The 13,912-nt window shown below is 48.4% G+C and overlaps 1 protein-coding gene across 2 annotated transcripts in view; it reads left to right on the top strand.

Annotated features, from left to right (window-relative positions):
- Positions 1 to 13,912, top strand: part of Ddx31 (DEAD-box helicase 31) — a 69,262-nt gene that overhangs the window by 44,374 nt on the left and 10,976 nt on the right. For both annotated transcript variants that reach the window (XM_042681236.1, XM_042681235.1), the window contains exons 18-19: positions 6,391 to 6,502; positions 13,014 to 13,182. In XM_042681236.1, the coding sequence (XP_042537170.1) occupies positions 6,391 to 6,502; positions 13,014 to 13,182 (281 nt within the window). The remainder of the gene's footprint in view (positions 1 to 6,390; positions 6,503 to 13,013; positions 13,183 to 13,912) is intronic.

The following is a 13,912-nucleotide window of genomic DNA, read 5'->3' as shown; positions in this document are numbered from 1 at the left end:
GTGTCCCAGCACCCTCTTCAACTGCACCTTCCTGCGAGGAGCAAAGGAAGATGGGAACGTTGGATCAGGCTTTTTTTTTTTAATGCTGTTTTATTGTAAAGATGCTGTGAGAGTGGTTACAGTTACATGAGTGAGGTACAGTTCTTGTGGAACACTGGCAACCACTCCATCCGGGCTTGGTCTTTCCTATGCCATGTGTGGGACAGGCTGGGGTTTCTGTCTTTATCCCTGAACAGAGACCTTTCTCCCCAGGGAGGTGACCCCTCCCGAAGGAAGGGGCACAGCAGCTGCCTTTCCCTCCGCCTTTCAGCAATAGGCCATGTCTTCTTTTTATTTTCTTTCTTCTTTTTCTTTTTTAACATCTGCCCTTCTGTGGCTTTGCAGCCTCAATTCTTCTCCTTAAGCCTTTTCCTGGCTGGAGGCCAGCCTTAAAGATGTCCTGAGCCCAAAGAGCTGTCACAAGGTCCTCGGGAAAAGCCAAGTCCCAGAGTCAGGCAGACATGCTTCACAGCTGACACCTCTGCAGCCTGGAACAAATGTTCCTCTCCTGGCCTCCGTTTTCCCAGCTGTAGTAGTTACAGGAGCGCACCCATCTCCAGGGCTTCGGTGAGGTCTCGATAGAACGGGGCAGAAAGTACTTTGGATGGTGCTAGGCCACATAAATTCTTAAGACCTGAGATTGTATCATTTCTTCCCAAGCTGCTGCCTTGATGGGTGAGAGTGGGCTGAATGCTTTTGTAGTGTTAAGATTTGGTCGTTGTGGGCTGGGAAGGTGGCTCAGTGGTAGAGCGCTTGCCTTGCATGCATGAAGCCCTGGGTTCTATTCCTCAGCACCACATACACAGAAAAAGCCGGAAGTGGCACTGTGGCTCAAGTGGTAGAGTGCTAGCCTTGAGGTAAAGAGCTGAGGGATAGAGCTCAGGCCTAGAGTTCAAGCCCCATAACGGACAAAAAGAAAAAAAAAGAAAACTGAGCAAAGTTGGATTTTTGCTGATAATGATGTAAGTAGAAATTTGCGAAACTTACTTAGTCACACATTATTATAGATGCCATATCAACTTTGACTTGGCATATAGGACCAAATATAACTTTGGTGTTACGCTCGAATGAGAAAGAAAAACTAACCATTGTGGCTCAAGAGATTGATGGTTGTAGTTCAAAGCTAGCCAGAGTATAAAAGTTGGTAAGACTCCATCTTAACCAGTGGGTCCACATGGTTCTGTATGCCTGTTTTCATAGCTACCGAGGAAAATGCAAGTGGGAAGATCGAAACCCAGGCCAGCCCAAGCATAAAGTGAGAGACTCTTCTTGAAAATGACCAATGTAAACTGAATGTTACTAGATCACACCTGTAATCCTAACTACTCAAGAGGCTGAAATCTGAGGATCAGGGTTCGAGGCCAGCCCCAGCAGTGAAGTCTGTAAGACTTATCTCCAGTTACCAGTAGAGTGCTAGACTGTTAGTGGTAGAGCACTGTGAGTAAAAATTTTAGGTCAGAGCAGAGGTCCTGAGTTCAAACCTCCCTGTACTAGCACAGGAAAAAATGAAAGAAAATAACCAGCGTAAAAAGCAGCTGAAGGTGTAGCTTAGTGATAGTCACCACCCTAAAAGAAGGGCAGGAAGGAAGGCAGGCTAATCAAGTTGTCTGTATTACCAATTTTACAACTTGTCACGATTTTTGGCTTAAGAAATGCTGTCTCCCAGGCACTAGTGTTCACACCTGTAATCCTAGTTACTCAAGAGGCTGAGATCTGAGGACCACTGTTCAAAGTCAGCCCAGGCAGGAAAGTCTATGAGACTTTATCCAATTAACTGGCAGAGAGCCAGAAATGCAGCTTTTGCTCAAGTGGTTGAGCACCAGCCTTGAGCAAAAAAGCTAAGGGATAGCACCTAGGCCCTGAATTCAAGCCCCAGGACTGGCACTAGAAAAATAGTAAGGAGAAAGGGAAACAAGCAGGGAGAAGAGGAGGGGTGTGGTGAGAAGAGAACACAGGTGAATGCGGTCTGTCCTGGCCTCTCCACATTTGGGGCATTGCTCCAGTGAGCGCTCTGATGTCAGGCGTGCGCACCGAGGCTCAGGAGCTGGGCCTTTCCCGCGTAACACTGCCACCTCATTAGAATGCCCCTTTTCTTCACCCTGCTTGACTGAAGTCCATGGAAATGTCCCTTTGGCACACCCATTTTGGGGCTTCTGTGAACAGAAAGAGAGTGAAGCATCTGTAAAATGTATATTTCATATTTAGGTATATAAAATATATATACAGCTGCGTCTGAGTATGTGAGTATTCACCCACCTACAAAGAGAATAAATTTGATCTTTCAACTTGACTAGAATGCACTCAGAAAGTTCTGGAGACCATGGGGTAAAAGCTCAGCATGGCAGGAAAGTGATTAAAACAAAACTCTTCCATTTAGTTAAAAATCTTAGAGTTGGCCATATCAGTGCACTTACACACACAAACACACACGTACATGCACACACCTCTGTCCTTATCTTAGAAAGACGGGAAGACTTCATCGGCAATGTGCACACACCTACCGTGTTTTTGCTGCAAGTTGTTTGGGTGTTTGGGGGGCAGGGAGAGGTTGTCCTGTAAGCTTGTTGTCAGCATTGTTAGGTATTAAAATCAGATGCAAGCCCCTGCCTCATCCTTTTTAAAAGATGATCTGCTCTTTCCTAGATCAGTAGGGTGTTCGAGAAGAGGCTCCCTGGGTGTGGATGAATGGTCAGATATGTGTTTTTCTAAACTACCTGGGGCCCGTGGTAGGCTAGTTGGAGGTGAGCCTCATTAACCGGGGAGTAGACCTGTATCTTTGAGGGTGGGAGAGCTGTTCCTGGGGTACTTGTGTGCCTGGGGGCCCTGACCCCCCTCATTATGGCAGCTTTTACCTGTCTGAGGCTGAGGTGGTGCTGCCGAACTCTGCCCCCTCTGTCTTCAGTTTAAATTTAGTCTGTCCTCCCAGAAGACAGCTGAACAGCACCTTGCTGCTCCTCAGGAGGGGTGGCCTTAAAGTATTTCTGGAAGTGGTGGTAGGGAGGGAAGGCATGTTTTTTCCAAAGAATATGTTTCCTGTCATTAACTTTTTCTTATATTTTACTAAAACTGACCCCATCATTTCAAATGTGAGCCTAGATTTCTCATTTTTTTCTACGTATTTCACTTGTATATACACTCATATTATATATATGTAATTTTTGGGGGGGTGGGAAGAAAAGATACCTCATTTTGAAACCTAAAGGGGGGAATAAGAAAAGCCCTTTGTAATATATTGCCATATTATCACTAAATCCCCTGACAGTTGTGACACAGAAGCAAGTCACCTGTCACTTAAGCTTGAGGTCTCTTTAATTTTCTCCTGGAATTCGCACCAGGCTGTCTTTAATTTGAGGCCTTTATTGGAATTCTGAACCCTCTCTGCCTCCCCGGCTCTCAGATCTATTCTGAGAGCTGTTACAGAATGTATACAATAACCAACAGAGGGATTGGTAGAGGGCTGCAGCTCTGTTTATTTAACACTCTAGAGGGATTTTTGTGCTTATTCGGTCCTGGCTGCCCGGCTTTCAATATCGCTTTGACAACCATTCTGCCCTTCTCATTAATTTTAAACAGTTAAAACACAGGAAAAAGAGGGAAAAGTTTTCATTATTAAAGTGCTTTACTTTTTAATAACAGAGGATTCTGTCCGCCAGGGGAAAGGGCATCCTCACTAATTTCACATTCATATTAAAGAAAAAAACTGCAAGCAAGGTGACAGTTGTGCAGCCGGGGTGGCTTAAGGAAAGGAGGGCAGCGGGAAGCTGCATTCCTCGTCAGTTAAGGGGGGACATCGTTGGTGACGACAAAAGCAAATGTCCACTTTGGTAACACAGCTCCTTAGTGAATCTTCTCCCGCCATTTCGGCAGCTAGCACCCTTAGGGGAGCATGTACTGTGAAGTCAGCTAGACTGTCATCAGCCAAACAGATAGTGGGAGATGGGACTGCACTAAAAACAGAGGTGAGCGGAGATCCGAAGCCTAGGGCCTTTCCTCTTCTCCCCTTTGTTCTTCTTCCTGCTTTAAAGGTGGATGCGGGGGTTGGGGCGCATAGGCAGGTCCGACACCAGCCTCAAACCCTGTCCTCTAAAAGTGAGAGGCCTGGAGCTCACACTGGGTTTTCCGGCGTGACCCTCACTGGGTGCTGGGAGTGTGGTAGAGGCACAGTGGTGCCATCACAGGGTCACATGACTACATAGCCCCATGGGTCTTAGGTTCTCATTCAGTAGAAAGCATCTATACCTGTTTTAAGATACAGGATCTCAGCAGGGGCATAATCCAAGTGTAAGAGTGCCTGTGAAGCAAGTACCAGGTCCTGAGTTCAAACCCCAGTGTTGCCAGAACCTAATAAAGACATGGGAAGTAAATAAATACAATGGCTTTCTGGAAGTATTTTTAAAAGGAATCTTTTCTCTGGGCTGTGTGTGTGTGTGTGTGTGTGTGTGTGTGTGTAAACATGTGCATGCATGTGTGCACGCACACCAATACTAGAGCTTGAACTCAGGACCTAGGGACTGTCCTTTAGCTTTTTTTGCTTAAGGCTAGCACTGTACCATTTGAGCCAAAACTCCACTTGATGGTTAGAGATAAGAGTGTCAGGGACTTAACTGCCCAGACTAGCTCTGAATTTAAATTCTCAGATTTTAGCCTCCTGAGTAGCTAGGATTACAGGTGTGAGGCATAGGCACACAGCTCTGAGCTTCTTAAAGGATGAGAATAACTGCATATGGGGTAGGGGAGATAGCTGAAGTTTGAACTCAAGTTCTTGTGCTCTTTTTTCTTTTTCTTTTTTTTTTTTTTTTTTTTTTTTTTGCCCCTCTCAAGGCTGGCCCTCTACCATCTAAGCCACAAGTCCACTTTGGCTTTTCACTAGTCAATTGGAGATAGGCATCTCACGGACTTTTCTGCTTGGGGATGGCTTTGAAGTGTGATCCTCAGATCTCAGCCTCCTGAGTGGCTAGGATTACAGGTGTGAGCACTGGTGCCAGGTTAGAAAATAACCAAGTCAACTGGGTGCCAGTGGCTCATACCTTGAATCCGAGCTCTTCAGGAGCCTGAGATCTGAGGATTGCAGTTCAAAACCAGCCTGGGCAAGAAATTCTTTTTTTGGGGGGGGTGGGGGGGAGTCCAGTTGTGGGTGGGGCCTGAACTTTGGGCCTGGACGCTGCTCTTCAGCTCAAGGCTAGCACTCTACCACTTGAGCCACAGCGCCACTTCTGGCTTTTTTCTTTTTGCTTATGTGGTGCTGAGGAATCGAACCCAGGGCCTCAGGCATGCAAGGCAAGCTCTCTACCACTGAGCCACCTTCCCAGCCCTTGGGCAAGAAATTCTGTGAGATTTTTTTTATCTCCAAAAAACTACTCAGAAAAAGCTGAAAGTGGCACTGGGGCTAAGTTCAGGGACAGCACCTAGGCCCCAAGTTCAAGTCCCAGCACCGACAAGAAGAAGAGGAGGAGGAAGAGAAAAGAAGAAGAAAAAAAGAAGAAGAAGAAGTTGTTTTATAAATATTTTCCATTGCTGAGTTCTTCCATGGATAATGGTGTCTTGCCGCAAGGATCCAGACTGTCTTCACATGAGGCCTGCTGGGAGGGCCACTCCTTAATAGTTCTGGGAACACAGCTGGCGATTGGTTCTGGGCTTAGGGCACAGATCAGAAGCGCTGGTGAAGAGGGAAACATGCTGGAACTCATAGACAAGAATACTCTGGCTGGAAAGGTGGCTTAGCGTTAGAATGCTTGCCTAGCGTGCATGAAGCCCTGGGTTGGATTCCTCAGTACCACATACACAGAAAAAGCCAGAAGTGGCGCTGTGGCTCAAGTGGTAGAATACTAGCCTTGAGCAAAAGAAGCCTAGGGACAGTGCCCAGGTCCTCAGTTCAAGCCCCAGGACTGGCAAAAAAGAAAAAAAGAATTACTATGAAAGGCTGAATTTTAGGGAGGTCACTGGAATGCTTTGAAATTTTCCACTGATGTTGGGGGCGGAGGGGAGTTGTAGGAGAAACAAATTTGAAAACAATTTGTGTTCGGTGGTGTTTGAAGTGCCTGAATTAGACTTAGAAAATTGTCGTGTCTCCAGTGGTCTTCCATTTTCAGCGTGAGTGATGAGAGGTCATGAGGAAAAGTAGGTAAATAAATAAACAGACCTGATCTTCTCCTTCACAGAGCCATCCTCAGCTTTGCCTGACTTTAACATCTTTATAGCTCCCTTTTTTCCCTAGTAATATTGAAAGGATTACCCTCGTTGGCCCCTGGGTGGTTACTGTGTGATTTTACTGTTATTAAATCTATTATAAACTGCTTCATTATTCCTGACTTCAACTCTGTCTCTCCTTTAATCCTTCCGTCACCCTCCCAGAAATCCCAGGCCGTTGGCCCCCAGGAAACCCGAGAGCGAGCCACAGTCTTGCAGACAGTGTTCGAAGATTATGTGCACTCCAGTAAGAAGACAGTCTCCTGGGCAAAAAAAGGTTTGTTGATGTCTTGGGTCGTTTGGGCAGGGATCGCTCAGCATGGGCCCTCGCTTGCTCACCTGGCATGGCTAAAAGGTCAGCCCCGGATCTCTACCTTCTAGCTTCTTCTAGCGCTTTCCCGCCCCTTCCAGCTCCATAATTCTACAGGGTTTGGCAGTAGGCATGGAAGGCTTTAAAGTGATATTAAATGTTAATTTCACCCTTTTCCGTCTCTTGCACAAATGGGGCTTTATCTGGCTTATAGAAGGACTAGAACTTTGACTCAACAACTTAGATCTTGGGGAACTGTTTTTCTCTTTTGTCTTTGAACACCAAATACAAGAGAGATGACGTCAGTAGAAATAGTTGGGATGGAAATTAGAAGTGAAGGAAAGGGCTGAGAGTATTAGACCTGAGCAGTTCTTATTTGAAGTTACAAAGAAAACTGAGCCGACTGTTGAGGAAGGCCATTTGCTATTCAGACCTCTGTAGTATAAATTGGCCCCTGAGATCTAGCATGAGGTATGGAATTAGCAGTTCATGTTGGACAGTGAGCAGCGCAGGGTTGGGTGTACAAACCATGTGCTTTATTCTAGTGGGATGTCCTGGCTGGTGACTGACGTGCTCATTACACTCATTCTCAGTTAGAGGAATCATAGTTCTTTTTTTTTTTTTTTTTTTTGGTCGGTCGTGGGGCTTGAACTCTGGGCCTGGGCGCTGTCCCTCAGCTCTTCAGCTCAAGGCGAGCGCTCTACCACTTGAGCTACAGTGTTACTTCCGGTTTTCTGGTGGTTTATTGGAGATAGGAGTCTCACGGTCTCTCCTGCCCGGGCTGGCTTTGAACCGCGATCCTCAGATCTCAGCCTCCTGAGTAGCTAGGATGACAGGCATGAGCCACCAGCGCCCGGCTAGAATCATAGTTCTTTCTGTTAGTTGCTTGCTGTTTTGAGAAAAACCCCAGGCTAGCTTACCAATGTGGAAACTCTGTAGCATCACACACCCCCTTTTGGGGGGGTATTATTTGTTTATTTGTTGAGACACGGTCTTATTATGCAGCTCAGGCTGGCCTCGAACTCTTGATCCTCCAGCCTCAGCTGTTTAGCACTGGGATTATAGTTGTGTACCACCATTCCTAGCTAGAAGTGCCTGTTCAGGATTCTTTCCTCAGAGGTGTCTCTTGGCATGGCCTGTTGTAGTGCTGCAGTTGCATGAGGGTCAGAGCAGGAGACTCCCTCCCCGCCGTGGGGCTGAGCTTAGTGAGGAGCAGGAGCAGCAGCGAGCGGAAAATCAGACTGTTAAAGGTGGTAAGAACTGTGGAAAATAGAGCAAATGAGGGAGAGGAAGGAGTGGGAGAGCAGAGTACATTTTAACAGCAGGCCACAGCGAATAAAAACCCGGAGTAGGGTGAGCCGCAGGCCACACACAGAGGCCCGCCAGCCCCTCACCGCCCAGGAGGAGGCACATGGGCGTGGGCTGAGGAAGAACCACACAGCGCTTGAGGCTTGCGGGGTCTTCGGGTTTTACCCTGAGTGAAGTGGGGCATTGGAGGGCTTTGGGCAGGGACACGGTATGACGAGACCCCCGCTTCGGAAAGGCTACCTACCTGGCTACTGTGTAGACCTTCAGGGCAAGGATGAAAGCTGGGAAACTGGTTGTGGGGGGAGCACGGCCATCTGGAAATGGAGAGAAAAGCCGGGCGAACACAGTGCTTGGGTATATACAAACGCAGTGCTTGGGTATATACAAACGCAGTGCGTGGGTATATACAAACGCAGTGCGTGGGTATATACAAACGCAGTGCGTGGGTATATACAAACGCAGTGCTTGGGTATATACAAACGCAGTGCGTGGGTATATACAAACGCAGTGCGTGGGTATATACAAACGCAGTGCATGGGTATATACAAACGCAGTGCTTGGTATATACTTGACTTGGATCCATAAGGCCCCAGAAACACCAAACATTTGTTTTGAAGGGTATCAAGTATCTAATCATACGTTTAATACATAATTAAAGCAGTTTTTACTTAACCATAAAACTCAAATCAGAACTGCACACAGTAAAAGTCCCAGTAATAGCTACTGATAAGTAATTGGTGATGCCCTTCTCTTTTTCTCTAATATTTCGCTGTCTTAGTATTTGCCAAAAGTGAGTTTACCAATGCCCAAGGGTTTTCCCAGGAACTTGCCTCTGGAGAAATACTGAGATGTCTCAACATGAAGAAAGTATTTGTCACCATGTTAACCTTACAGAGTCTTGGCCTTTGAAGAAAGTAAAGCAGACTTAGCCAGCCTTGAATTCCTAGAGTAACAAAGTTACAATGAAAAGAAATAACCTCAAAGGCTAGAGGTGTGGCTCAAGTGGTAGAACACCTGCCTAGCATTGCAGGGCCTTGAGGTCAATCTCCAGGACCCAATAAGTAAGTAAATAAATAAATGAAAATGCTGTCACCCCTGCCATCACCTTGGCTTTGGTGTCCGTGAGGTTGGGGTGCTCTGGCACAATGACAGCAGTTTGCAGATACCAGGATCGCTGCAGTAGAAATTACAGAGGCTGTTAGACAATGTGGTTTGGGGTTTTCCCTCATCCTGCTCACTGAACTTGTTCAAGAAGCAAGCAGTTGGGCTGGGAAGGTGGCTCAGTGGTAGAGAGCTTGCCTTGCATGCCTGAGGCCCTGGGTTCGATTCCTCAGCACCACATAAGCAAAAAGAAAAAAAAAAGCCAGAAGTGGCGCTGTGGCTCAAGTGGTAGAGCGCTAGCCTTGAGCTGAAGAGCTGAGGGACAGCGCCCAGGCCCAGAGTTCAGGCCCCACGACTGGACCCAAAAAAAAAAAAGAAGCAAGCAGTTACTTATCTTCTGTTTAAAGAAGAACAGAAGCTGGTGCCAGTGGCTTGTATCTGCAATCCTAGCTACTCTCAGAAGCTGAGATCTTAGAATTTCAGTATTCTAAGCCAGCCTGGCCAGAAAGTCCCTGAGATTCTTAGCTCCATTTAATCACTTAAAAACCTGAAAGTGGGGCCGTGAAGGTGGCTCAGTGGTAGAGCACTTGCCTTACGTGCATGAGGCCCTGGGTTCAATTCCTCAGCACCACATAAGCAAAAAGAAAAAAGCTGGAAGTGGCGCTGTGGCTCAAGTGGTAGAGCTCTAGCCTTGAGCTGAAGAACTGAGGGACAGCGCCCACATCCAGAGTTCAGGCCCCACGACTGGACCAAAAAAAAAAAAACCTGAAAGTAAGTGTACCTTGTAGCTCAAGTGGCAGAGCACCAATCTTGAACAGGAATGTTAAGGAACAGTGCCCAGGCCCTGAGTTCAAGGCTCAATACCAACATCACACACACACACACACACACCGTGGAGCAGGATGGTTCCCCAACACTCAGGTACCTTGAAGGCACTAAGTACATCATTTCTCTTACTTGCTAATTGGTTTCCACACCAGACTGATACAGGGCAAGAGCCAAACCTACTCTGAAAAGTTGGCTGCCCAACTTTGTTTCTGGACATGTTTTCATTTTATTTGGTTTTGGTGGCTTGGGCGGAGGGCCTGTGTGTCGTGCAGGGACTCTGTCCCATTGCCGTGCCTCCAGCAGCCAGTCACCCAGCTTCACTCCTCCAGTTACTTCGGATTGTGAATCCTGGAGGTCTACTACCCTGTGACGGGACTGGATTCACAGTGTAGGAGCCACTGATATGCCCCAAAAGTTTATACGTCTTTTGCATTTCAGTCTGCATATGCAAATTCCCTGGAACTGACTTGCTTCCTTTGTATGCCATTTCAGAACCTACTTTGTGAGTAGTTAGCAAAGCAGCTGGCCCTGGCCTTTGCCTTTATGGCAGAAAACTAGTTGAAAACTGAGCCAAGGATGCATTTGTCTTCCTTTTGTATTTTCTGACGCCATCACTGTTAATGTCCCATGTTTGATTGGTGTCAGTCTCCAGAAGCTCTTGCTTGGCCTTTTTTTCCCTCAGTTCCTTCATTTCTTGCACCTGATAGCTAGGGATTCAGGTTATGGTAAAACTATGGTATCACAAGTTTGACTTCCAGATTCTGAACAAAAGGTTGAGAATGCTAAGTCCTCTGCTTCCTGTGAAGGCCGCCCTTGGAGTCTCGGCCTCCATTTCAGGACTCCCTGCAGAGTGGAGCTCCACTTGGGACACTTGTCGGTGCAGACATGTCTGCCGGCTGGCGCATTGTGGACTGGGCACTTTGCCAAATGCTTAGTCTTTGAGAGAACCTACAATACTGCTTCCTTGTCAGAGTCCTGCAGGTAATTGTCCCTGATGGTGTAAGGTAGGAAGCCACATTGCCTTGACCCTGCACAGAATGGGAGAGAGGAAGGGCCTCCTCTTCCCTCTGGGGTGGTGCTCTTCACTCCCTTCTTCATCTTAGAGCCCTCAGTGCATGCCCTCATCCCCTTGCCTGCATCCATGAGGGGCCCTTCAACACACTCCCTTAACTGGGCACCTTAAACTGTTGCTCCTGCTACTGGAGTCCTCAACTCTTTTTTTTTTTTTTTTTGGTTGGTGGTGGGCCTGGGCGCTGTCCCTCAGCTCTTCAGCTCAAGGTGAGTGCTTTACCACTTGAGCCACAGTGCCACTTCCAGTTCTCTGAATGGTTTATTGGCGATAAGAGTCTGATGGACTTTGCTGCCCATGCTGTCTTTGAACCATGATCCTCAGATCTCAGCCTCCTGAGTAGCTAGGATGACAGGCGTGAGTCACCAACACCCAGCTGGAGTCCTCAACTCTTAATTGCCTGTCACCCTGAATAAATGGCTCCTTTCCATACTTCTTCACTTGGTGTAGTTTTGGCCCCACATGAGCCACTTCCAGCCCTGCTTCATCGGCGTTCTCTGTGTCTCTGAACATCTAAGCACAAGAGTCCACATGGTCTGCCGGCGAGACGAGCCTGAAGGACAAGCAGGTTTCCTAACCACACAGGGTGGGAGGCGTTGCCTGACCACTCATCTGGGGAGAGAACGCTTCCGCCCTTGCTCAGCAAACTCATTTTTCCTCGGAAGCTGGGAGCTGGGCACCTCTGGGGACGGGTGGCTATGTGTACAGCTCTCTTTTGTTTTTATTTTTTTTGCCAGTCCTGGGATTTGGAACTCAGGGCCTGAGCGCTGTCCCTAAGCTTCTTTTGCTTAAGACTAGCACTCTACCACTTGAGTCACAGTGCCACTTCCGGCTTTTTCTGTGTATGTGGTGCTAAGGAATCAAACCCAGGACTTCGTGCATGCTAGGCAAGCACTCTACCACTGAGCCACTTTCCCAGGCCTAATCATGGTTTTGAAAGGGCAGATTCTTGGACTGGCTTGGTTCACTAGATACTGTATAAAGGTTAAGGCTGGGGAAAGAAAAGGAGGCAGAGGAAAGGGTCGGCTCTCCAGCATCACTGTGTGGAAGAGCCTTCTTTGAGAACAGCAGTGTGTAGCTCTGTGGCCCTCCAGACAGTGCAGACCATTTGAAGTGTTAAAGATTCTCTTTGAAAAAGCCAGTCCCTGGCCATTAAAAGGGGAGCAAGCACAGATTTAAGAGAAGGGTGCAGAGGAGTTGCTGTGGTTATTATTTCTCATCGATTGGGAAAAGGAGTTCACTTTGCTCAGTAAATAGAGCTTTGATGGATTCCCAGGATTCTTCCAGGAGCTGATCTGCTAAAATGACACTTTTTATTACTGTTCGTACACGCCAATCTCCAGGTGCCGCCGGGATATTACGCCTAAGCTGTGGGCAAACTTGCCAGTCCAGTGGCTCACCCAGTGAGGTGAGGCAGGCAGCGCGGGGCTGGGCGCCAGCTCCGGTGGAAGGGGAGCAAGGCGTGAGGGTGAAGGAGCAGAGGGGCCGGAGGAGCGCGCGGCTGCATGGCCTCTCTGGAGAAAGGGGAAAGGCTTTCCTCAAAGGAAGGCCTCGCTGAGAAGCAGCCAGAGCTCCACCCCAGGCCTCAGGCCTGGATCTTCCCTGGCTGCAGCGGGTGAGGACCTGCCTTCCAAGTAGGGTTAGACCTTTGCTGACCGCTTGTTGGAGGGACTTCTCTAGGCTGTTGACAGTCTTCAGGGACAAACCTTCACACTTCCACACAGAAGTTCAGAAATAATTGAAATTGTATTAGGACGTTTTCTTCCTCATACAAACGTATCTACCTTTTCTTCTTTTCATGAGAAATGGTGCCCCGTTGGTCTCTTCTTCCTTTCTGTCCCCGTTCTCACTATTCATGTATGCAGCCAACATTCATCAAGCACCTGCCGCTTCTCTGACAGCTGGAGACTGAGAAGGGGAAGGCAGGCATTGCCCTGTTGCTGGGCGCTCTGCACGGAAGTCAGAAGTGCTTTCATTCAAGTGCTCGTTGTGACTGTACTTTTGGTAGAGACATCTTCAAGAGTGCACCAAAGTTTAGGCTGTGGCTGGGCGTGCTGGCTTGCTCTGGTTCTGCTCTGTTGCCTGGCAAGGTAAGGATGACCAAGTCCGCTGCTGGCCCAGCAGTGGTGGTTGTGGAGCCAGTCCTGACAGCCCTCTCCCCTCCGCTCTCAGCTCTGCAGTCCTTCATCCGGGCTTATGCCACCTACCCCAGGGAGCTGAAGCACATCTTCTGCATCCGGGCCCTCCACCTTGGGCACGTGGCGAAGAGCTTCGGGCTACGGGACGCCCCCAGAAACCTCAGTGTCTCCACTGTGAAGAAGAGGAAGGCAAACTTAAAAAGGTGAGCTAGCTGAGTGTCCTGACCACGGCTGAGAGTCGGACAGGGGCCATGGATGGCTCCATTGAGAGCCACGGGAGACCATGTGGGAGGCAGGTGAGTCAGCGCCAGCTCCTCCATCTCTGCCCATGGTTGCTAAACACCACCCCTGCCTGTCTGTCACTCAGTACTTAGCATTTAGAATAAGGAAAGACACCTAATCCTTCACAAATTCTTGGGTGTCTCCCCAGGCCCAGGGGTGGTAGGGGTTAGCCAGCAGCAAGACAGGCCCATCGGATTGTCATGTCCCTCAGAGCGGGGGGCTTCAGAAGCACCACCTTGGAAGGCGTCTGAGGCTGGCATGGAGACTTCCGGTGTGTCCCATGGCCTGGTGAGACGGGAGAGGTTCCAGGAGCTGCTGGTGCCCAGGTTTCTGACAGCTGGCTGCCGAGGTCAGCGTGCTGGCCGCAGGCTCAGGGTGGCAAGGGCATGGGTTCTCCTCGTCACCCCCAAAAAGAGCCTGTCTGGAGCTGTCCAGCAGTCTTTGGAGAGAAGAGTCAGAGTAAGGCTGCAGCCCTCCCAGAATGGAGGCTGGACTTAGGAGGCTGGGCTCAGGCCTACTTAGGAGGCTGAGATAAATGTTCTTCACACTTCATTTGTAAAAAGTTTATCTTTTGATTTCTCCCCTGATAGTGCAGAATCAAACAAGGGCACCCTCATTCTCACGCTGTGCCATACCCCCAGCCTCTACAAG

The sequence above is a fragment of the Dipodomys spectabilis genome, unplaced genomic scaffold, assembly GCF_019054845.1.
Source record: "Dipodomys spectabilis isolate Male_0828 unplaced genomic scaffold, ASM1905484v1 ptg000067l, whole genome shotgun sequence".
Taxonomy (NCBI): domain Eukaryota; kingdom Metazoa; phylum Chordata; class Mammalia; order Rodentia; family Heteromyidae; genus Dipodomys; species Dipodomys spectabilis.
This window is presented reverse-complemented; position numbering and strand designations above follow the sequence as displayed.